Raw genomic sequence first — 25,315 nt, forward strand, 5'->3', positions numbered from 1 at the left:
TTTCCTGCTTGAGGTTTCCATTAAACAGCTCCATGGCATTATGCTCAGATCAGAAACATTGCCCAGTCTAGAATTTGCCTCTCATGCTCAAAGTTCTTCCTCTTCCACTAGAGCTTTCTGTTCAGAATTCTGGATGTTGCTGCATGTCACCAAGCAGAAGAAGACATCCCTCTATTTAGAACAGCAGGATAGAACACTTTCTTTGAATGTATAACGGCTGCTGCAGGGAGCGGAGCCAAACATACAGAAGAAGCCCAAATGCAGGAGACATATGCTGGGGAAAAGATGTAAAAGAATAACACCAGTATTGGTGTGGCATACCAAAACAGTGTTATTTTAATCTGCACAGTCAATCTGCTGGTCCCACCTGCTTTCTAGAAGCACATGGCAAGCTAGGATGTCTGCATTTGGGACCAATGCCCTATTCTGTTACACTGCTTGGTGTTGGAACATTCAAGATCTATAGTGTGCATGATTTAAAAGCACATGTGATGAAGATCCTATAGGTGCATCGGAGATGTTGGATTAGGAACTTCCTGGTAGTTTTCACACCATCTCCTCCTGTGTCTTGATTGGCTCATTTGAGCACATTTCCTCCCTGTTTGCCTCCAGAAGAACATTGTTAGTCAGTTAGGCTGTTAGGACTATCTCACTCCGCTCTCTTTAAATAGTTGTTTCTCTTCTAAATAGAACTATTTATTTTTTAAGTGGCCAGTGCTGTGCTGTTTTGCATATTTAAACTCTGCCAACATTTTGGAGGATGGACTTTATGGTATTAAGCCTCACTGAGGTCCATCATAGATTCTGTCCCTTCCAGATCTCCAGAAAGCTACTAACATGTCGTTGCCAACGCTGTTAAGGAAGAAAAAGAAACTAATGGTGCAAAAGGATCTTTAATCGTTAACTATCCCCTATATATTTTGCATTCAGCTTTGTCAGGGGGAACTTACTGAAATAATATAAAACATAAAGTATATAAAAACATCGTATTTTAAAACTGATAAAATATTGAACAGTTTCATGAAGCATATATAGAGTGCAATCCAAAATAATCTCTATTTAGAGTACTTGTTAAATAGGCATTAGAAAAGAAATTGAAAAAGCAACTAATTGGTTTTTAAACACCTATTTTAACAAATACTCTAAACAGAGATTCTTTGGGAACTAGGTAATATGAATTGCACTACCCGAAGAAATGTGCGTGCCGGGCTGGAATAGGAAGAGCTGGAAAAGAAATCGGATGGGTCTTCGGTTGAGATGTACAATGTACATCTACAGTGCTTAGAGTTTGCCAGTTTCAGGCTTGGGAATTCCAGGAGATTTTGAAGGCGGAGGGGTTTGGAAGGAGGGGTTGGGAAAGGTGCAGCCTCCACGGGTCACAATTCAATAGAATCCACCCCTCCAAGGTAGCCATCTTTTCCAGGGGAATTAATCTCTGCCTTCTGGGGATCAGTTAACCTTCCAGGAGATTCTCAGGCCCCATGTGGAGGCTGACCACCTGACCAAACGGAAGCAGATTAGAGCAGGCACTTCCTTGGGCTGCAAGAACCATCAAAGGCCCTTTCTCCCAACAGCATCTCCCTGTTTTACATGCATCCCAAACCCCTCCTGCCAAATGCCCAGGGCAGAATATATAGCTCTCCTTTCCTCCTGTTGCTCCTCACCTCTACGGCCCTGTGGAGTAGGTGAAGCTGAGATTGCATGACCAGCCTGTGATCACCCAACAAACCTCTATGGCTGGAGGAGGATTTGAACAGATGTCCCAAGGCTGGGTTGACCATGCAAATGACAACCCCGTGTCCCATCCAGTCATGGCCACTTTATTGTGACCCAGAAGGGCTTTCCAGCAAGAGATGTTTAGAGGTAATATGAATTGCACTCTCTGTATGCTTCATGAAATTGCAGTCTGTTAATGGTGGTGTAGTTTTTTATATAATATTTTATTAATTTTAAAATTATTTTATTAATTTTAAAATTATTTATTTGATCTATTTAATATTTTATAATATTTCAGTAAAGCCCCCCTGAAAAAGCTTAAAGTGAAACATGTCAGGGTTATTCAGCCACGAGAGATCCTTTAGAGCCAGCTTGCTGTAGTGGTTAGGAGTGTGGACAAGCCGGGCTTGATTCCATACTCCCCCACATGCAACCAGCTGGGTGACCTTGGGCTCACCACAGCACTGAGAAAGCTGCTCTGACTGAGCAGGAATATCAGGGCTCTCTCAGCCTCACCCACCCCACAGGGTATCTGTTGTGGGGAGAGGAAGGGAAGGCGATTGGAAGCTGCTTTGAGACTCCTTCGGGCAGAGGAAAGTGGCATATAAGAAGCAACTCTTCTTCTTCAGTAACATCAGGGCCCTTTCAGCCTCACCTCCCTAACAGGGTGTCTATTGTGGGGAGAGGAAAGGGAATGGGACTGTAAGCCAGTTTGAGACTCCTTAGGGTAGAGCAGTGGTCCCCAACCTTTATTAGGCTGGGGACCGGCAGGGCATCGGGCCGCACCCGCGGGGACCGCGCCCGCGCAGGCCACGCCCACGCTTCGGCCCGCGCCCGCGGGCCACGCCCGCGCATCGAGCCGCGCCCGGCCACGCCCGGCCCTGATTCCCTCTCCCCGCCCTCCCGCAGTAAGCAGCCCGGCCCTGATTCCCTCTCCCCGCCCTCCCGCAGTAAGTAGCTTCCCGGGCCGCAAGCTTGCGGCCTGGGAAGTTTTTTACTGCGGGGGGGGGGGGCGGGGAGAGGGAGCTGCGGCCCGGCGCCATGGCCTTCGCGGCCCGGCGCCGGGCCGCGGCCCGCAGGTTGGGGACCACTGGGGTAGAGAAAAGTGGGATATAAGAACCAACTCTTCTTTTCCTTTCATAGAATCATAGAATCATAGAGTTGGAAGGGGCCATACAGGCCATCTAGTCCAACCCCCTGCTCAATGCAGGATCAGCCCTAAGCATCCTAAAGCATCCAAGAAAAGGGTGTATCCAACCTTTGCTTGAAGACTGCCAGTGAGGGGGAGCTCACCACCTCCTTAGGCAGCCTATTCCACTGCTGAACTACTCTGACTGTGAAACACTTTTTCCTGATATCTAGCCTATATCGTTGTACTTGTAGTTTAAATCCATTACTGCGTGTCCTCTCCTCTGCAGCCAACGGAAACAGCATCCTGCCCTCATCCAAGTGACAACCTTTCAAATACTTAAAGAGGGCTATCATGTCCCCTCTCAACCTCCTTTTCTCCAGGCTGAACATTCCCAAGTCCCTCAACCTATCTTCATAGGGCTTGGTCCCTTGGCCCCAGATCATCTTCGTCGCTCTCCTCTGTACCCTTTCAATTTTATTTACGTCCTTCTTGAAATGAGGCCTCCAGAACTGCACACAGTACTCCAGGGTGTAAACTGCACGGAGCTTTTATTCTAACCCCAGATCGATTAAGTCCCTGCCCTCTACACAGAATGCGATTTCCATTTGGATTTGGGGCGATTTAAAATTTCCTTCTGCAGCAAGAAGGATTGATCCGGAGTGACCCAACATTTATTGTGCGATATCTCAGAGTGCTGTTAATACTCAATATCCGGATTGGGAAAGAAAGCTCCGTGGTAGAGAACCTCTGATAGGCTACACCTGGTCATGTGACACGCTTGCCTTAAAGGAGAATCCCCTAATTTCTCTCAACTTCTGTCGTTCCTGGATTTTTCCTCGCTCCTCTGCCTTTTTCGATCCTTTCCCCCTCCCCTCCAAGAAAAGAAAGAGGCTCCCTGCCTGGCTCCTTCCCCCCCCCCTTCAAGAAAAGAAAGAAAGAGGCTTGGCTCCCCCCCACCTTCTGAGCCTCCCTAATCACGTGCAGAAGACTTTCCTGTTTCAATGGGGAGGAGGGGGGAGAGGAAGACCCGAGTTCAAAGCTATCTGAATTCAACAGGATTGACAATGGAATAAACAAAGTAAGTGCAGACTCTGCCCTGGTGTGGTCTGACCAGTGCCGTATGCAATGGGACTATGACATCTTGTGATTTTGATGTGATGCCCCTGTTGATACAGCCCAAAATGGCATTCACCTTTTTTACCGCTGCATCACACTACCTGCTCATGTTTAGTTTACAATCCACAAGTACCCCAAGGTCTCGTTCACACACAGTGTTACCTAGCAGTGTATCCCCCATCCAGCAGGCATGCTTTTCATTTTTCTGACCCAGATGCAGAACTTTACACTTATCTTTAAATAGGACAGGGTCCTATTAAATAAAAGAGTAAGGCCACCTGGGGAGGAGTTAGGGCGGGCCCTGTGCAGGATAAAAACTCAGAGGGCCCAATCAGGAGCCGCAAAGCAGCTCCTGATTGGGCCCTCCGAGTGTCCATCCAGGGCCAAGCAGCCAATGGGGAGGCGCGCAAAGTGCCTTCCTATTGGCCCCTCACCAGGACAGACCAAAATTCCATTCACCCAGCCCAGTCTGGCTGCCAGTCTGCTCCTGACCACCGCAGGGAGAGGAGGTCAGCAGGGCTGCCAAGGGGGATGAGAACAGAGGCTGTGCCAGCCCTTTTTGCCCCAAGGCTGTCCTAACTGCCATGTCCAACTGCAAATTGCCTCAGAACCCTGACAGAGCTGGCCGGAGGCTGCAGAGTGCTCTCCCTCCCCCTCCCTCCCTTCAGGCCTGCTGTGAAGGAGCCTCTGGCAGGCCCCAACTGAGGGGAGGGAGGCCTTTCCAAGAGCAACGCAGGGGACCCTGAGGGCCTTCCTTTTGAGGGGGGGGGGACTTTCCCCTTCTGCCAAAAAGTTGCCTGACAGGGAGGCCACAGAAAAGCCCCTTCTCACTTAAAATACTGCTCTGGCCGGGGGTTAGACACAGCCAAGCCATGTGTCTTTCTTCTTTGCAACTCTCTGCAGATTTGAGGCCACTGCACAGCGTTATTCTGCAGAGGAAGCTGTCTCTTTTGTCTCCTGTTTCATCTGCACAACAACCCTGTGCAGTGGGCCTCAAGTCTTTCAATTCAACAACAACCTGTGTGGGAAGCCTTAAATGTTTCTTCTCTACCACAACCCTGTCCAAAGTAGCCCATTCTGCCTGGGGAGCTGATATTTATACTCTGCAGGTGAGCTGTAATTCCAGGAGCTCTCCAGCCCACACCTGTAGGTTGGCTACCCCTGGGTTGGAAATATTCCTGGAGGTTTGGAGGTGGAACTTCAAAATTGTACAATGCCTCAGAGTCCAGCCTTCAAATGAGCCATTTTTGCCTGCAGTTGGTAGCGAGTGGTGCAGGAGTGTCCCTCCTGGCCTATGGGCTATGGCCAGCCCTTATCAGCAACTGTTTGTATTCTGGGGCGCAGACAGGCAGACCAGCATCAGTCCTGTGAGTCTGGAAAGTGCAGGAAGATCTAAATAAATATTTACAGCCTGAAACTAAATAGAGAACAAGTAAATGTCTAGAGACACATCGTAACTGAAATAGTAACTGGCAAATAACCTTGGCCTGGCAAATAAAAAAACAGTATTAAAAACACTAAGGTCAAGACTGCTGTGCACAGTCTTCCTCTTAGGGTTGCCAGCTTCCCTGTGAGGCTCGCTACCCCACCTCCCTCATGGGGAGTCTGCTATGGGGAGAGAAGGGGAAGACGATTGGAAAATGCTTTGAGACACCTGAGGCCTGCTGGGTCACTGCGGCCCATTCCCAGTTCTCTCAGATCTCTCACAACCCTACATACCTCACAAGTTGACTATTGTGGAGAGACAAATGGAAAAGGTCTTTGGCAACCGCTTTGAGACTCCTTTGGGTAGTAAGCAATAGGGTACAAAAATCCGTTCTTCTAAGGAGCAACCATGAAAGAAGCATGTGGCCACATAACATTTTACCAACAGTGATATGGGAGACAGAAGGAACAGGGTGGACACCTGTGTACTGTGACTACCCTATATGTATTAGGGCAGAGGGGCATTTCGGTGAATGTGGCCTAATTCACACAAGAAGGGAAATGACGCAGAACTTGGGGGAATTGGTTGCCATGTAATCTTCTCCTAAGAAGAGTCTCCAGTCTGATTTTCCCTTCACATATCTGAGGACATGGCTCTGGAAAGCTCATCTGTAACCACTATGCCACAATTCCCAAAGGTCAGTCCTCTCCCACAATCAATCAACGAACATTCCACACCACAGGTTCTTGACACCCATATCTCCACACCCATGGCCTCATTTGCCACCATGCCACCACAACCTCCCACACAACACACATGACAACCCCATGCCCTTACAGACTGGACAACTCCTCCCCTTCCTCTTCCCACTGCCAAGCTCTAGCGCCCGTTGTATTCTTGGAGACAACGGGCTTTGCCCCTAGTCTTTATTAAATTGCATCTTGTTCTCATTTGCCCATTTTTCCATTGTGTTCAGATCTCGTTGAACTCTGTCTCTATCTTCCGGAGTATTTGCCAGTCCTCCCAATTTGGTGTCATCTGCAAACTTGATGAGTAGTCCCTCCACCCCTTCATCTAGATCATTAATAAATATGTTAAAAAGTACTGGACCGAGCCCCGAGCCCTGAGGTACCCTGCTACTCACCTCCCTCCAGTCTGATGAAACACCATTGACAACAACTCTTTGAGTGCGGTTCTCTAACCGATTCCCTATCCAACTAACTATCTGAAAATCCAGATTGCAGTCCTTCAACTTATCCATCAGAACATCATGGGGAACCTTGTCAAAAGCTTTACTGAAATCCAAGTAAATGGCATCAACCAAATTCCCATGATTCAGCAAACCTGTTACTTGGTCAAAAAAGGAAACCAGGGCAGATTCTGCACTTACTTTGTTTATTCCATTGTTAATCCTGTTGAATTCAGATCACTTTGAACTCGGGTCTTCTTCTTCCCCCCCTCCCCATTGAAACAGGAAAGTCTTCTGCACGTGGTTAGGGAGGCTCAGAAGAGGGGGGGGAAGGCAAATGGAGACTCTTTCTTTGTTTTCTTGAAGGGGGGGGAGAGGATCAAAGAAGTCAGAGGAGGGAGGAAAAATCCTTTCTTTTCTTGAAGGTGGGGGGAACGAAGAAGGCACAAAAAAAAATCCAAGGCCGACAGAAGTTGAGAGAAATTAGGAGCTTCTCCTTTAAGGCAGGCTTGTCACATGACCACCTGTAGCCAATCACGGGTCCTCTACCACGGAGAGAGCCCAGATTCAAAACAATGCAATTTTATAATATATTCAGGATTAAAAGCACTCTAAGATATCGCACAAAAAAGGTAGGGTCACTCCGGATCAATAATTCTTGCTGCATAAGGAAAATTTAAATCGCCCCAAATCCAAACGGAAATCGCATTCTGAGTTGAGGGCAGGGACTGAATCGATCTGGGGTTGGAATAAAAGCTCCGTGCAGTTTACACCCAGGTTGGTCTGACAGGACGTGTTGGAGACAAATCCATGCTGACTTCCTTGGATCAACAAATTGTCCTCCAGATGTTTGCAGATTGCTCCCTTTAATATCTGCTCCATTAGTTTCCCCACAACAGAGGTCAGACTCACTGGTCTATAGTTTCCCGGGTCATTCTTCCTCCTTTTTTTTGAAGATCGGAATAACGTTTGCTCTCTTCCAGTCTTCCGGGACATCTCCAGTCCTTAAAGAGGTTCCGAAGATGATGGACAAGGGCTCTGCAAGTTCTCCAGAAAGTTCTTTGAGCACTCTTGGGTGCATTTCATCCGGCCCAGGGGATTTGAACTCATCCAGTGCAGCTAAATGCCTCTCGACAACCTCTCTATCCATGTCAACCTGCCACCCAGGCACTATCCTTTGTCTACGGCCATCTCTAGATGTGCCTAAACACTTTGACCTGTGGGAAAAAACAGATGTAAAGTAGGCACTAAGCCTTTCTGCTTTCTCTGCATCTTCCGTTAGAGTTTGTCCATCCGCACCCAACAGTGGGCTTATTGCCTGCTTTACTTTACGTTTGTTCCTCACATAACTTAAAAAATCTTTTCTTGTTACAATGGGCTTCCCTGGCCAATCTTAGCTCACTCTCATCTTTGGCCTTTCTGATGATTGATCTACAGTGCCTAGTAACCTGTATGTACTCTTCTTTAGAGCTCTGTCCTTCCCTCCATTTCCTGAACATCTCCCTTTTCTTTCTTAGTTCCTCTTGAAGTTCTCTGTTCATCCAAATAGGCTTCTTAGGGCTCCTGCAGTGTTTTCGTATTTCTGGGATAGTCATTGATTGAGCATGCAATAGCTCTTGTTTGAGTAGCGCCCACCCTTCACATGCTCCCTTCCCTTCCAGCATTCTCGTCCATGGTTCCTTTGGCCTGTTCGTTTCTTGTTCTTCGTTTTGTCTTGCTGTGACCTCATTTCTTTTCAACCTTTTTTGTGGCAGTGTAATCCTGGCTTTATTGCTGTATTCATTATTACTTAGCCTCCTGTGTTCCATAAGCTGTTCATACCTCTTATTATCTTTGAATTAGTGATCTATGACATAGCGCTGCCAAATCCAGTTTGGGAAATTCCTGGAGATTTGGGGTGAAGTCTGGGGTGGATGGGGTTTGGGAAGGGAAGAGGCATCAGCAGGGGATAATGCCAGAGTCACCCTCCAAGGCAACCATTTTCTCTGTAGTTGGAGGTCAGTGGTAATTCTAGAAGAAGTCAGGGCCCCAACCTTAACTGTTCCTTTACTGCTGTAGGCATTTCTGTCCTGTGGTCTCCAGAATCCACAGTGACTTGGTGGGGCACCTCAAATATTCTTGTGTTTAGGAACTGCCAGTGTAAATAAGAAGCTCATCAGAAACACCCTCCACCCCCCCCCCTGGTGGCTTTTGTTCCTTGTCTTGAAAGGGTAGGGCCCATCTGGACACAAGGGCAGTCTTGGGCTCTCGATGGGATTTCCATTCCCAGATGCCTCTCCAGCCTTTGTACATCTGACCACCAATATTTTTTCATCCAGCAAATTGGATGAAATTGGATAAAACCAGGCAGAAAATGCATTTTGAACAATTCTAGCTGTCGTTTGGAAATGCCACCTGCTCCTTCTGTCAGCGTCAGGCTCTGCATGGGGAGTTCTGTGCTCTCGGCCAGTGTGCAGGCCCCAGATCTGAAGAGGGCCTGTGGTATGGCAGAGAGACTGAGGGGCCACTGAGGGGGATTATCTTTTCATTGATATCTTGCCCTTTTACCCACTGGGGAGCCAAAGCAGCTTACACTGTTCCCCTGTCCTTCATTTTACCCTCACAACTCCCCTGTGAGGTAGACTAGGCTGCCAGGACGGGACTGGCCCAAGGTCACCCAGGAAGCTTCCATAGCAGCACTGCACCATGATGGGATTTTTTCCTCCTCTAAACAGCCCCAGAAAGAAGCTCCCTTCTCCTGTGGGGCAACCCCTGTGTATTGTCAGAGGCCTTCTCCTCCCCCACTACCATCCTCCAGACTCCTGTGGTCTAACAAAGGCAGGCATCCACCCACCCCTGGGAGCCCTCCTTGACTGTGGTACTCACCAGTGCAGATCTCCAGTCACCACCTGGAAATGTGCAATCCTAACCAGCAAGAATCCCTGGCCTCTAGAAGTTTCCCCCCTCATAGTGAATTTGGAAGGGAGGAGGTCTACATGACCATAAAGGGTCATATCACATATTAAATGTTTTACAAGTTAAAAGTAGATAAAATTGACTCATTTGAAACATACTTCAAAGGCATCAAGAAAGCCCAGGGTTTCATATAACCCTGGCTGATGAAACATAGTATAAAATAAAGCCAGCATTTCACTTTACAAATTACTATATTTATGACTTCTAAAAAACCTGTATTCCCATTTAGCCTAGCCTGGCTTTGTGACATCCCTTAAGGTTACAGTGACCCTTTCTCAAGCTTTCCCATGAGCCTTTTCTAAACATGCAAATTTACACAAGCTTATTTACATATCACTTACTTGTCAACCTGATCAGCTACTTGTCAGCCTGATCTAGCATGAGGGCCCATCTAAGTGTCTGCAGTCTGCTTGTCTTGCCTAGGCCCCAAATCAGTCCTAGGCCCCAAGCCCCCTTTCCCCAGCGCAGACTCACACTAGGGTAGCCAATCTCCAGGTTGTGGCTGGAAATCTCCTGGGGTTCCTGCTGCTCTCAGGCAGCAGAGATCAGTTCCCCTGGAGAAAATGGCTGCTTAGGAGGGTGGGTTCTGTTGCAATATGCTCCCCCGAAATCCCTCTCCTCTCCCCTCCACCCCCCCTCCCCAGGTCCGGAGTTTCCCAGCCAGGAGCTGGAATCCCAGTTGGGTCTGCAGTGCCCGGGCAAGGGGGCCAACTTTCTCTCTTGCACTTCAGGGCCTGTTGCCTTCCCGGCATTGTGCAAGAGGCCTGGAGTTAGGGATGTGCTGGTTTGTTTTTACCTCCAGTTGGACTGTGAGTGCTGCTTGTGCTTAGGCATCAATGGTGTGTGGAGGGACATTCTTCCCTGGACGCCTGTATTGATCCCCCCCCTCCTGTTTCCAGGTACGATGGGCCCCTGGACGGCAAAGAAGACTCGAGGCTCCAGGAAGCCCTGGACAGCTTGACGCAACTCACCATTTGTGGGCAAACAGAGCTGAAGGTTTCGGGCAACGTGGGCCACCCGCAGCTGCCTCAGTTCTGTGCAGAACAACCCCTTCCCACTGGTACGTAGCTGGAGGCCTGGGGGGGGGGGAGAGGGGAGCTGCAGGTGGCGCAGAAAAGAGGGTGTGCTGTGGAGGAGGATGCTTGGGAGTTAAGCCACCTGCTGGGAGATGAAAAGGGGCTCTAAGCCTGGTCCTGCTGCCACAATTGCCTGTGGGAATGAAAACTAAAACGACAACAACAAAAAACCTTACCTGTAGTCAGCTTTTCATATAAGCAAAGTGGGGTGGCCAGCCTCCAAGTGGGCCCCTTTCCCAGGCTCTGCTCCCCAATCTCTAGGAGTCAGCACCCCGGTCTGTATTGAAGACAGTGGCTCCTGTAGCTGGCTTCAAGAGGCGTCAGCTTGAGTACACTAGTGAATTTTCCTTTCCGCTTTCAGACATTTATGGGATTCCTTTTTAATCCGCCCCGCACCGTGGGGCCCTTCCCATCCTCAGAGCAAAGCCCATTGTGGCCAGGCTGGACCTTTCCTAGTCTCTGAGGTCACCAGAAGACGTCTGTGGCACGACAGGCCTCAGCAGTTCAATTATCTGTTCCTTGGTTTGTTTCATCAATGGAGTCAGTCATAAGATGTTGTTGCTTTTACTGCAGGTTCCCTATGGGTAGAGATTTTCCATTAATGTCATTATTCTTTTCATTTTGAGGGGGTGTCAATGGAGTCAGTCATGAAAAATGTACGGTTGTTGTTGATTGTTTTGTTTTGTCTGTACTGCATTGCTTTTATATTTGATTCAAGTTTGGTAGGACTTCATTCACTGCCATGACGCAGCTGGAGCAGATCTCAGTTGTGAACCAGAGGAGTCCAACCCTGTTAATGAAACAACGTGAACTGCATGCAGCTGGTGTGGTTGGGAGTGCCTCTTTTCGGGATCTGGGCATGTAGCTGTCATGGAATGGAGGAAACAGGCTGACGTGGGGTGCCACCACGCAGTTTGGACCATCACCGCGTGCCTGGAGAGAGTAGCCCCATGGACGTCATGGCATGCCTCAGACCTCAGTCTCCCAAACATCCCAGCATTTTCAATGCTGCAAGCTGGCGACCCCACCGCACAGTGCCCCCCCTTCAAGCAGCCACCGTCTGTGAGGGAGCTCCCCCTCGGCAGGCTGACTGCTCTGGTGATGGCCAAGGATCTCCAGACCCTTGTGGAACCACTGATAACAGGCCAGTCGGGCTGGGGGGGAGGGAGGCAGAGGTGAGGGAGGACAGGTACCTAAGTGGGGGACCGTGCCAGGAAGATGTAGAGCAGAGGTCTCCAACCCCCGGTCTGCGGCCCGGTATCGGGCCGTTAAGGCCATGGTACCGGGCCGCCAGCAGCCGCGCCTGCCTTCCCTTCCCCCCACAGCGAGAGGGGGGGAAGAGGTAGGCGCGGCCGCTGGCACGCCAGCAACGCAAACGTGCACGCGCAGAGCCGCCACGCGTGCGTGTTTGTGCCCCCTGCTGGCGAAAACGTGCACATGCGGCTGTTCTGCGCATGTGCATTAGCGCCACCTAGTGGCAAAAACGTGCATGTGCAGCAACTGCGCATGCACGTTTATGTGCAGCTGCTGTGGCCGGGCCACCGGCTCTCTCCCACCCTCAGGGGCAGTCCCCAACTACAAGAAGGTTGGGGACCGCTGATGTAGAGTTCACCAGCACAGGAACTAGTGGTGGCTATCAGCCAACATCTGGAGGAGAGGCCTGTCAGTGCCAAGATGGTAAGGGAAAGCACACTGTCGAGGGTTAGAATCATAGAATCATAGAATCATAGACTTGGAAGGGGCCATACAGGCCATCTAGTCCAACCCCCTGCTCAACGCATCCTAAAGCATCCAAGAAAAGTGTGTATCCAACCTTTGCTTGAAGACTGCCAGTGAGGGGGAGCTCACCACCTCCTTAGGCAGCCTATTCCACTGCTGAACTACTCTGACTGTGAAAAATTTTTCCCTCATATCTAGCCTATATCGTTGTACTTGAAGTTTAAACCCATTACTGTGTGTCCTCTCCTCTGCAGCCAGCAGAAACAGCATCCTGCCCTCCTCCAAATGACAACCTTTCAAATACTTGAGGGCTATCATGTCCCCTTTCAACCTCCTTTTCTCCAGGCTGAACATTCCTAAGTCCCTCAACCTATCTTCATAGGGCTTGGTCCCTTGGCCCCAGATCTTCTTCGTCGCTCTCCTCTGTATCCTTTCAATTTTATCTACGTCCTTCTTGAAGTGAGGCCTCCAGAACTGCACACAGTACTCCAGGTGTGGTCTGACCAGTGCCGTATACAATGGGACTATGACATCTTATGATTTTGATGTGATGCCCCTGTAGATACAGCCCAAAACGGCATTTGCCTTTTTTACCGCTGCATCACACTGCCTGCTCATGTTTAGTTTACAATCCACAAGTACCCCAAGGTCTCGTTCACACACAGTGTTACCTAGAAGCATATCCCCCATCCAGCAGGCATGCTTTTCATTTTTCTGACCCAGATGCAGAACTTTACACTTATCTTTATTAAATTGCATCTTGTTCTCATTTGCCCATTTTTCCATTGTGTTCAGATCTTGTTGAACTCTGTCTCTATCTTCCGGAGTATTTGCCAGTCCTCCCAATTTGGTGTCATCTGCAAACTTGATGAGTAGTCCCTCCACTCCCTCATCTAGATCATTAATAAATATGTTAAAAAGTACCGGGCCGAGCACCGAGCCCTGAGGTACCCCGCTACTCACCTCTCTCCAGTCTGATGAAACACCATTGACAACAACTCTTTGAGTGTGGTTCTTTAACCAATTCCCTATCCACCTAACTATCTGAAAATCCAGATTGCAGTCCTTCAATTTATCCATGAGAACATCATGGGGAACCTTATCAAAAGCTTTACTAAAATCCAGTTTCTGAATTTCCAACTGAAATTCCATGATCCAGCAAACCTACTTGGTCAAAAAAGGAAACCAGGTTGGTCTCACATGACCTATTGGAGACAAATCCATGCTGACTTCCTTGGATCACCAAATTGTCCTCCAGATGTCTGCAGATTGCTCCCTTTCATATCTGCTCCATTATCATCCCCACAACAGAGGTCAGACTCACTGGTCTGTAGTTTCCCGGGTCATCCTTCCTCCCTTTTTTGAAGATCAGAATAACGTTTGCTCTCTTCCAGTCCTCCGGGACATCTCCAGTCCTTAAAGAGGTCCCGAAGATGATGGACAAGGGCTCTGCAAGTTCTCGGGAAAGTTCTTTGAGCACTCTCGGGTGCATTTCATCCGGACCAGGGGATTTGAACTCATCCAGTGCAGCTAAATGCCTCTCGACAACCTCTCTATCCATGTCAACTTGCCACCCAGACACTATATTTTGGCTACTGCCATCTCTAGATGTCCCTAAACCCTTTGACCTGTGGGGAAAAAACAGATGTAAAATAGGCGCTGAGCCTTTCTGCTTTCTCTGCATCCTCCGTTAGAGTTTGTCCATCCGCACCCAACAGTGGGCCTATTGCCTCCTTTACTTTACATTTGCTCCTCACATAACTGAAAAATCTTTTCTTGTGACAGTGGGCTTCCCTGGCCAATCTTAGCTCACTTTCAGCTTTGGCCTTTCTGATGATTGATCTACAGTGCCTAGTAACCAGTAGGTACTCTTCTTTAGAGCTCTGTCCTTCCCTCCATTTCCCTCCATTTCCCTTTTCTTTCTTAGTTCCTCTTGAAGTTCTCTGTTCATCCAAATAGGCTTCTTAGAGCTCCTGCAGTGTTTTTGTCTTTCTGGGATAGTCATTGATTGAGCATGCAATAGCTCTTATTTGACCAGTGCCCACCCTTCACATGCTCCCTTCCCTTCCAGCATTCTCGTCCATGGTATGAAACTCATCATGTCTCTGAGTTTATTAAAGTTTGCCCTATGAAAATCCAACATCCGTGTCTGGCTACAAACTTCCTTGCCTCCCCATCTCAAAAGGAATTCTGTGAGGAAATGGTCACTTCCCCCTAGGGTCCCCACCTCCTTCACCTCATCCACAAACTCTTGCCTGTTGGTCAGTATTAAGTCCAGTATTGCTGAACCTCTTGTGGGTTCATCTTGTTGTTGTTGTTAGGTGCGAAGTCGTGTCCGACCCATTGCAGCCCATGGACAATGATCCTCCAGGCCTTCCTGTCCTCTACCATTCCCCGGAGTCCATTTAAGTTTGCACCTACTGCTTCAGTTACTCCATCCAGCCACTTCATTCTCTGTCGTCCCCTTCTTCTTTTGCCCTCAATCGCTCCCAGCATTAGGCTCTTATCCAGGGAGTCCTTCCTTCTCATGAGGTGGCCATAGTATTTGAGTTTCATCTTCAGGATCTGGTCTTCTAAGGAGCAGTCTGGGCTGATCTCCTCTAGGATTGACCGGTTTGTTCGCCTTGCAGTCCAAGGGACTTGCAAGAGTCTTCTCCAGCACCAGAGTTCAAAAGCCTCAATTCTTTGACGCTCAGCCTTCCTTATGGTCCAACTTTCACAGCCATACATTGCAACTGGGAATACTATAGCCTTAACTAAATGCACTTTTGTTGGCAGGGTGATGTCTCTGCTTTTTAGGATGCTGTCTAGATTTGCCATAGCTTTCCTCCCCAGGAGCAAGTGTCTTTTAATTTCTTTGCTGCAGTCCCTATCTGCATGATCTTTGTTTTCTTGATGTTGAGTTTCAATCCAACTTTTACACTCTCCTCCTTCACCCGCATCAACAGGCTCTTTAGTTTCTCTTCACTTTCTGCCATTAGAGTGGTATAATCTGCATGTCTGAGGTTGTTGATATTTCGCCCTGAAATCACAAATTATAAACAAAAAGTCTCCTGTGGTCTCGCGGGAGCACGGGCGATCCCAAATTATCAGTTTGTCGATCTCCGTATCAAGTCAGCTACCCCCACTGAACTTTTTCCAACAAAACTTCAAAGGTCTCTCTTTGTTTGGTTAGTGGGTATAATTAGCTGGGAGTCTCTCACTCGACGAAAGAGGGAATTCACTTGTAAATTTGTTGAGGAGGGGGGGGGAAGAGCTTGTGGGAGAAGAAAGAGAAAAGCCAGAAAGCTTTCAATCCTTACTGTTGTAGACTTCAGCTTCTGTCAGCGCTCCTGTCAATCTGGTAAAAGATGGTCTGGGAAGAATGTAAGGTCAGCTGGTCGTTTCAAGCTTGTAAAGTTGTTTGCGACAAGGGCGCCATCGTGACCTTGAGCACACGCCGCTGTTGATCCGGGGAGCTCGGTCCCCCTACCTCCCCACGGATCTGTAGGACCCTCAGGATGCCGTTCCCGGTTCCTGGGGCGACCGGCGAGCAGATTTGCGTATCTGCTCAGGTCAGCCAGGTGCAGAAGCTCCTGACCCTCGGCATGGCTTAAGAGCTGAACAGAAGTCCAGCTTTTATGGCGCCATCTTCAGTCGACTCCGCTGAACTCCTTTCTCAACTTTGAACCAATCAGTGATTCCATGCTCGGTTCTCACTCTTGCTTCTTGACCTCCATATATTTTTCTCAAGAGACAGATAAGATTCTCTGGTATTCCCATCTCTTTAAGAACTTGCCATAATTTGTTGTGCTCCACACAATCAAAGGCTTTAGCATAGTCAATGAACCAGAAGTAGACGTTCTTCTGGAACTCCCTAGATTTCTCCATGATCCAGCGTATGTTGGCAATTTGATCTCTAGTTCGTCTGCCTCTTCGAAATCCTGCCTGTACTTCTGGAAGTACTTCTGGAAGTCCATATATTGCTGGAGCCTAGCTTGTAGGATTTTGAGCATAACTTTGCTAGCATGAGAAGTGAGTGCAATGGTGTGGTAGTTTGAACATTCTGGGTTTATCTACCATTTGATAAATGAAATCTCTCCTGCCGGCACCAACTACGCAGCCACTGATTCACCTCCATTATCTTGCTCTCCCGACGCATTCCTCTTCCCTTGACAGGCAAGATTGAAATGAATACCACTTGTGCCCCCATTCGCTTGAGCTTCCTCCCTAGTTCTTGATAGTCTGTTTTAATAGGAGCGATGGTATTCCTATTTTAATAGGAGCGATGGTTCCCACATGAACCTTCACAAATGGGTAGCGATCCGTAGATTTGAGGAGTTTGAGCAGCCGTTCTGAAACGTCTTTAATTTTTGCCCCTGGCAAGCAACACACCTCTCTGGTTAGGGGGTCGGTCCCAGCCACATGGCGATCCATTCCTCTTAGCAGGGAGTCTCCAATTATCAGTACTCTTCTTTTTTTTTTTCCTTCTCAACACCATTTCCTTCTATCCCCGTGGCTTCTTCACCTCTTTTGGAACCTCTTCCCTCGTTGAAACTTTCACCTCCTCTGCAAGGGGCTGAAATCTATTCTGGAGCTCCAAAGGCCCCGAGAACCGTCTCGCTCTACGCCGTTGAGTCTTTTTCCTAACTGTCTGCAGAGGCTTTGTGATGAGGTCAATCCCCTTTTCCTCTTCAGGACTGGTTGTATCCTCTTTATTCTGAGTTGCGCAGCTCTGGTCTATGAACTCCTCCCCTTTCTTAATTTGGGTCAGAGTAATAATCCTCTCTTCTAAGCCCCTAATCCTTTCCTCCAAAAGTCTTACCAGTTTACACTTGGGGCAGATGTAGTCCATCTTGTCTTCAGGGAGGAAGGCAATCATAACACACTCACTGCAGATGATGGGATGAGTGTCCTGGAGGTTCATTGTAACTTCTAGCCAGTGCAACTGCTCAGCAGCAGCAGCAGCAGCAGCACTCCCCAACAGCTCTCTCCACGTGCTCTCAGTTGTCTGAGCTCTGCCTCTGGCGAGGAGCAGCTCTTTTTAATCCTCCCAGCAATCAGCTCACTCAGCACCACAATAGCCTCACCTGGTCAGCAGCAGCAGCACTCCCCAGCAGCTCTCTCCACGTGCTCCACACGTTGCACTGGTATGTCACGTCACACACTGAGGATGTCCAGCCGTCCGGCTGTTGAATCCCCAGGCCCCACCCAGAGGCTGGCATCCCTGACCCTCAGTGGGGTTCAGTGGCACAGATTCCACCCTCCCAAGCAGCCGGTTTCTCCAGGGGAAGTGCCCCCTGCTGTCTGGAGATGAGGTGTAAAACTGGGGCCCCAGATGCCATCTGGAGGCTGTCATACCTATCTTCATCTCAATGGGGTTGTCAACTAGGGTTGGGAAATGAGTGGATATCCAGGGGGTGCAGTGCCATAGAATCCACCCCCCAAAGCAGCCGCTTCCTCCAAGGGCACTGATGACCCTCCACATACACACACACACACACACACACACACACACTTTTGTTAGGCAGCCTCTGTTCCTTTCCATAGCTGTCAACCTTTCTGAGTCTTGTGTTTTCACTAATGGGAGTGAGTCTGTGGCAGAAATTGTGGTTCTTGCTTTTGTTTCCGTAGGAAATAGAGTGAGAAACCTGAAGGCTTTCCAGGTGCTTGAATCCTTGTTTCGGAAGACTGACAACCCGTCCCTTGGCCAGCATATCTTGCTGGCCATAAAGGCCATCTGGAGCTGGGATCCCATGAACTTCTTTCTCCTGGAATGGTCGCTGCAGCCCATCTCCCAGTTTGTTGGCCTCCTGCCCCTTAAGCCCCCCCAGATCCAGATGCAGTTCTTCCAGCTGGTTGAGTCGGTGGTTCTGGACCTCTACTACATCCCCCATGATATCCTGAAGGAGATTCAGTCGCTGATCAAGGAGAATGTGGACCCACTTAGCACCGCAAGGGCCCTGCACTGCCTCTGCCAGGTCAGCCAAAGGGACCTGCTCTTCACAGACATTTTCCGAGACTCGGGGCTCTTGGGGATGCTCCTGGCTCAACTGCGCAAAGAAGCAAAGCTGCTGAGGAGGAAAGGTATGCAGCACTTCTGGCCCTCCCTCACTCTGTCAGCATGTCCCAACTACAGTTACCCGGGTGTATGTTAAAGATATACACTCACACACACACACACATATATAGTGTGTGTGTGTGTTTTGTGTTTTTGTTATTCTGGTTCAGGCTCAGTCTGATGCAGGCCTGGGGGCTGCTTCTGAAATTGGGGCGGGGGGAGGGGGACCAGACTCCTGCCTGTTGCTGCGGCCTGCCTGGCATTTCAATCCAGTTGAGTGAGTCCTCTTGGGATGAGGGTGTCACTGTTTTCCCTCTAGCTGGGTGGGTTGGAAGGAGAAAGGGGATGACAGGCCACTTCTGGGGGTGTGGCAGGGATGCATGGCCAGCTGACATCTCTTCAGGTTTACCTCAAAGCCTGCAGAATTTTTCAGAGGTTACTCTACAGTCAAAAGGTTGAACAAGGCTGCTCTCTGGGGTTTCCAATGTGGTGCCTGCCCATACCTTTCTTTGTGCCCACCAAGTGTTTCTAAAATCTATGTGCAGTTAGGCAGGCCTTTTGCCCAGCAAGGTTTTTCATTGACCTTTAGAATCATAGAATCATAGAATCATAGAATCATAGAGTTGGAAGGGACCATACAGGCCATCTAGTCCAACCCCCTGCTCAACGCAGGATTAGCCCTAAGCATCCTAAAGCATCCAAGAAAAGTGTGTATCCAACCTTTGCTTGAAGACTTCCAGTGAGGGGGCACTCACCACCTCCTTAGGCAGCCTATTCCACTGCTGAACGACTCTGACTGAGAAAAACTTTTTCCTGATATCTAGCCTATATCGTTGTACTTGAAGTTTAAACCCATTACTGCGTGTCCTTTCCTCTGCAGCCAGCAGAAACAGCATCCTGCCCTCCTCCAAGTGACAACCTTTCAAATACTTAAAGAGGGCTATCATGTCCCCTCTCAACCTCCTTTTCTCCAGGCTGAACATTCCCAAGTCCCTCAACCTATCTTCATAGGGCTTGGTCCCTTGGCCCCAGATCATCTTCGTCGCTCTCCTCTGTACCCTTTCAATTTTATCGATGTCCTTCTTGAAGTGAGGCCTCCAGAACTGCACACAGTACTCCAGGTGTGGTCTGACCAGTGCCGTATACAATGGGACTATGACATCTTGTGATTTTGATGTGATGCCTCTGTTGATACAGCCCAAAATGGCATTTGCCTTTTTTACCGCTGCATCACACTGCCTGCTCATGTTTAGTTTACAATCCACAAGTACCCCAAGGTCTCGTTCACACACAGTGCTACCTAGAAGCGTATCCCCCATCCAGTAGGCATGCTTTTCATTTTTCTGACCCAGATGCAGAACTTTACACTTATCTTTATTAAATTGCATCTTGTTCTCATTTGCCCATTTTTCCATTGTGTTCAGATCTCGTTGAACTCTGTCTCTATCTTCCGGAGTATTTGCCAGTCCTCCCAATTTGGTGTCATCTGCAAACTTGATGAGTAGTCCCTCCACCCCCTCATCTAGATCATTAATAAATATGTTAAAAAGTACCGGGCCGAGCACCGAACCCTGAGGTACCCCGCTACTCACCTCTCTCCAGTCTGATGAAACACCATTGACAACAACTCTTTGAGTGCGGTTCTCTAACCAATTCCCTATCCACCTAACGATCTGAAAATCCAGATTGCAGTCCTTCAACTTATCCATCAGAACATCATGGGGAACCTTGTCAAAAGCTTTACTAAAATCCAAGTAAATGACATCAACCAAATTTCCCCGATCCAGCAAACCTGTTACTTGGTCAAAAAAGGAAACTAGGTTGGTCTGGCAGGACCTGTTGGAGACAAATCCATGCTGACTTCCTTGGATCACCAAATTGTCCTCCAGATGTTTGCAGATCGCTCCCTTTAATATCTGCTCCATTATCTTCCCCACAACAGAGGTCAGACTCACTGGTCTGTAGTTTCCCGGGTCATCCTTCCTCCCTTTTTTGAAGATCGGAATAACGTTTGCTCTTTTCCAGTCCTCCGGGACATCTCCAGTCCTTAAAGAGGTTCCGAAGATGATGGACAAGGGCTGTGCAAGTTCTCTGGAAAGTTCTTTGAGTACTCTCGGGTGCATTTCATCTGGACCAGGGGATTTGAACTCATCCAGTGCAGCTAAATGCCTCTCGACCACCTCTCTATCCATGTTAACCTGCCACCCAGACACTATCCTTTGGCTACAGCCATCTCTAGATGTGCCTAAACACTTAGACCTGTGGGAAAAAACAGATGTAAAATAGGCACTAAGCCTTTCTGCTTTCTCTGCATCTTTCGTTAGAGTTTTGATTGGCTGTGCAGATTTTTTAAAACATTGCTTTAGCAGTGTCTGCCACCAGCGGCACAACTATCTTCACTGTGTGGTTGAAGGGAAGCTGTGGCAGCCATTTTGTGCCTGGCTCAACTTACTACAGCAGCCATTTTGTGGTTGCACCCATGATGCTGGGTCAGAACTCTACAGGTGCCCACAGTCTCAGAAAGGTTAGAGACCCAGGGGCTTTCTATACATCTGTCCTACTTCTCCAGGCCCCTCCTGGGTGCTGGAAATTCCAGAACCTGGAGTTGACAACCCAATTTGTAATGACATGAAATCCAGATTTGGGGACAGAAACACTTTCAACACTTTCACTCCACAGGAAAGTACCTACTTTAAAGAAAGAATAGCATTACCATTTCTCCGAAGGGGGTTAGTCCTCCATAGTTAACAGAGATTTCCCTGTAGCTGACCATGGGCCAGAGTGGGTGGGCAGCTCTTCCCCCCTTTCCCTTTGTGCTTTTCTTGGGCCCACTGCTGCTGTCCCATCCCTTCTTTTGGTCTTCCACAGCACCAACCGCAGGCCACCATGTTCTCTTCTTCCACATGCCATTGCCATATCTTCATTTTCCAGACAGTTCATAACAGTGAGACACCTTGGGCTTGTTTTGAGGAGTTAGGTTATTTCCCCCCCCCCCCCTGTATGACCTCACTAACTTATCCTCAGGGTTAATGCTCAGGAGATTGGTCTGGTTTCTTTGTCCACAGGTGGGGCCCAAACCCCTGGAGGTCAAGAGTACACCATGGAAAGAGAGCGCAACAGTGGGATGCTGAAGATGGTGGCCGTCCTCCTGACGGGGTCTGCTAGGAACACTGGTAAGGGCAGTCCAGATCTCTCTGCACCTTCACACAGCATGGCAGCCATAACTCCCCCCAACAGCCACAACAACTCCCTGTGCTGCACATCCAGACCTGTGTCCTGATCACATGCTCCACATGGAACCAGTGACTGAAGAGCAACCTCCATTTTCTACTAGAACTTCACCTTCCACCCTTGGCTCAAGCAGGGCCCACTATCACCCTGGCAATCCCCGCCCCCACCAAAGCAAGAATTGGGGCGGGGTGGGGGGTGAGAAGGTGTATGGCCATGCATATCTAATGCATTGAGCTCTCCCCTTGCTTCCCACAGAAAATTCTCTCCGTTTTGTGCTTTCACTTTAGCAGAGCTGATGGACTCAATGTTGGGCACTGGCTACAGACGAGTGCTGACTGACCTGCAAGAAAAGTTGTGAAGGATGCCCGTTGCCCTGTGGGTGGTTCCAGCTGCACGTGGATTGTGCTTTCAGTGGATTGTGAATTCATAGGCTCATGAATCCTTGCACATATTTCCTTAGAACACAAAGCAACTCTCGCATACAGTTCGTTCCCGTTTAGACTGGCGGAAGGGAGGCTGTGCATGGTGCTCATCAAAAGTCCAGACAGCAGTGACCTGGGCCCCCACTGCCCCTTGAGGGTCTTGCAAGTGTCCCTTGCTGGTTAAAGCAGCAGCTGCATGGGGGCACAACCAAAGCACAGTAGCCAACAATGCATGTCTATAGCCTGATTTTACACACTTTTGTCCAATGATCAGTCATAGGTTGTTCTGCTGCCTCCCTGCCTCCAATGTGCCCAGGAGGTTTGTCTCCTAAATTTGCTCAGGTTCTGTAGGCCAAACATCCTGTTCATCCACATTTGCCTGACAAAGCCTAACAAAGCCTTTCCATCTAGGGCCCTTCAGAGAAATTCTCATTCAGTGTGTTTGGTAATGAGACGTCTTCAAAATGTTTACAGTGCTTTTGCTCTTAATTCATCTGGACCTGCTACTTAGTTCTTTTTCATTTTTTAATTGCCTGAGAAGTGTCCTGGTTTGTTATTGTTTGGTTTAAGACCTCTGGAGAGCCACAGTTTGGCCACCCTGGTGTGCTGAGTGCCACAGTGTTGTATTGCCAACCCTTATACAGTTATTAATTGTGTGTGTGTGTGTGTATTAAGTTCCATTATCGCTTCTGACTTATGGGAGTCCCGTGAACTGATGTGGTCATGCCAACTAAGGGCCAAGATTTCCTTGATGGAGCCCATCCCGTTCCTGTTGGGTCTTCCTCTTTCCTAGCTGCCTTCAACTCTTCCTAGCATGATTGTCTTTTCCTGTGACTCTTGTCTTACATAATGTCACCAAAGTACAATAGCCTCACTTTGGACATTTCGTCTTCTAGGGAGTGTTCAGGCTTGAACACACTGATTTGTCTTTCTTGTGGGCCGTGGTATCCACAGAAGTTTCCTCCAGTGCTATGTTTCCAAATGAATCAACTTTCAGTGTTCTTCATTGTTTAACTTTTGCACCTGTACATAGTACTGGGATATACTATGGCATGAATTATCCTGACTTTGGTCACCAGTGAAACATCCTTACTTTCTTGTCTCCCATAAATCTGTCTGGTTAATTTTTCTGTTCCCTCCCCCCCACCTCCAGATCTAAAACTTAGGTGGTCTGTTTAAGAGGGCGTGCATTCAAAGTAATCTAGTTAGTCTTCAAAATACTATCATTAAATGGCAATCAATTAGCAACAATTGGGTGTGAGCATGACCCAGTGAACTAATGACCCTTTCTTTAGTGGTTCTTCGGGATTATGGGATGGTTCCGTACATCAAGATCTTTCTGGATGATGAGCTGTACCGAACTGACACACTGGTGATCCTGGAGCAGCTGTTGGTGGTGAACCCCGAGGAGTACATGAGCACTGTGGTCGGAGCCCTCTGCTCTTCCACCCAAGGGGAACTGGACCTCAAACTAGATCTGCTGAAGGTGAGAAAGATGGCATGTCTCTTGGGGGCTTCTAACCCCCCCCCCCACTTTAAAGTGTCTGGCCTTAGTGCTTGTCCTTTCTTCGGTCTGAATCTGCAGCAGGCAAAATGCCATTTTTTTTAAAATGCATGCTTCAATAAAACAAGTATGGTGTAAAACCTGAGCAGACATATACACAAAGGAGGTCATTTGGTAGGCAAGAAGCATGTAAGACTATAATGCAGTAACCCATGTGTGAGCCTCAGTGGCTCTGGGTAGTCCAATCTCGTCTGGTATTAGAAACTAAACAGGGTTGGCTCTGGTTAGGACTTGGGTGGGAGACCACCAAGGGACTCCAGGGGTGCCATGCAGAGGCAAGCAATGGCCAACCACTTCTGTTCATCTGTCTTGACCTGGATGGGCCAGGCTAGCCTAAGCTTGTGAGATCTCAAAAGTTAAGCAGGATCAGATCTGGTTAGTGCTTGGGTGGGAGACCACCAAGGAGGACAAGGGGTGCAACGCAGAGGCTGGCAATGGCAAACCATCTCTGGCCGTCTCTTGCCTTGAAACCCTGGCAGGGGTTGCCTAGGTTGGCTGTGGCCTGATGGCATTTTCTACCAATATTGTCCCAGCCAGTTGAAGAGGAAGAGTACCACAGTCAACGATGCTGAAAGTCACTGAGAGATCTGAAGTGCTAACAGGAATACATTCTCCCATCACCAGTCCAATAAAGTTCTTTAAATGAGGTGACCATGCAGTTTTGATTCCATGATTGGGGGGAAGAGGGGAGCGAGCAGAATTGAAGATAGTCCAAAATCTTCAAGGTAGTAGAAGGTAGTATTTTGCAATGGCTCCAACCTTTCCTGGCAGATGGGTCTCAGAAGACTTTTTGACACTCTGTTATCTTTAGAGTTCCATTTTGTCTGCCATGCTATTAAGTATGAACCCAGTGAGATACCACCTGGAGATCTAAAACACAGTGCCATCAATATAAAGAAAAGTCTTGTGGCGGCTCAAAGACTGAAAAAAATTATCCCAGTATAAGCAAAATTATTGCCATCAGTATGTGGATTACAGAGCCTCTTGTGGTGCAGAGTGGTAAGGCAGCAGTCATGCAGTCTGAAGCTCTGCCCATGAGGTTGGGAGTTCAATCCCAGCAGCCGGCTCAAGGTTGACTCAGCCTGCCATCCTTCCGAGGTCGGTAAAATGAGTACCCAGCTTGCTGGGGGGTAAACGGTCATGACTGGGGAAGGCACTGGCAAACCACCCCGTATTGAGTCTGCCAAGAAAACGCTAGAGGGCGTCACCCCAAGGGTCAGAGATGACCCGGTGCTTGCACAGGGGATACCTTTACCTTTTTATGTGGATTACGTACCATCTATCTCTCTCTTCCATAAACTGGAGGACTTTGAAGGTGGTGACAGAAGCTTCATCTACTCAGTCAAGATAGAAATGACATTGGTTGAAATTAAAGCGAATCTAGAATTGGCCTATCAGTGTCTTCTGGTGAGGGTTGTGTATTCCCCTTGATGGATAAGGCTTACAGTATGGGGGGAAGGGTTACTTCTGAACCCTCCCTTTCTTCTTTGTGGAAGAAAGTATGCTGAGGTCTACAGGTATGCCAATAAAGGTACTCTGAATCTGAATCAGGTGTGCATGGAAGCACTTTCGTTTGGCATCCCAGCAGCAGTGGTAGTCACATGTGCCCCAGTAACATCCACTTTGGATTATTGTATTATGTTCTCTTTGGGGGCAGCCCTTGATAATTGTTCCGATGTTCAGTGGAGCCCATTAAAGCTTCTAACTGGAACCTGGTATAGTTTCCATA

General features: G+C 48.4%; 1 protein-coding gene across 5 annotated transcripts in view; it reads left to right on the forward strand.

Moving 5' to 3' along the window:
- WDFY4 (WDFY family member 4) overlaps positions 1–25,315 on the forward strand; it is a 305,701-nt gene that overhangs the window by 51,619 nt on the left and 228,767 nt on the right. For all 5 annotated transcript variants that reach the window (XM_077350999.1, XM_077351000.1, XM_077350998.1 and 2 more), the window contains 4 exons: positions 10,434–10,594; positions 17,943–18,395; positions 21,435–21,542; positions 23,318–23,508. In XM_077350999.1, coding sequence (XP_077207114.1) covers positions 10,434–10,594; positions 17,943–18,395; positions 21,435–21,542; positions 23,318–23,508 — 913 coding nt within the window. The remainder of the gene's footprint in view (positions 1–10,433; positions 10,595–17,942; positions 18,396–21,434; positions 21,543–23,317; positions 23,509–25,315) is intronic.

Source organism: Paroedura picta, chromosome 8 (assembly GCF_049243985.1).
Source record: "Paroedura picta isolate Pp20150507F chromosome 8, Ppicta_v3.0, whole genome shotgun sequence".
Classification (NCBI taxonomy): Eukaryota; Metazoa; Chordata; class Lepidosauria; order Squamata; family Gekkonidae; genus Paroedura; species Paroedura picta.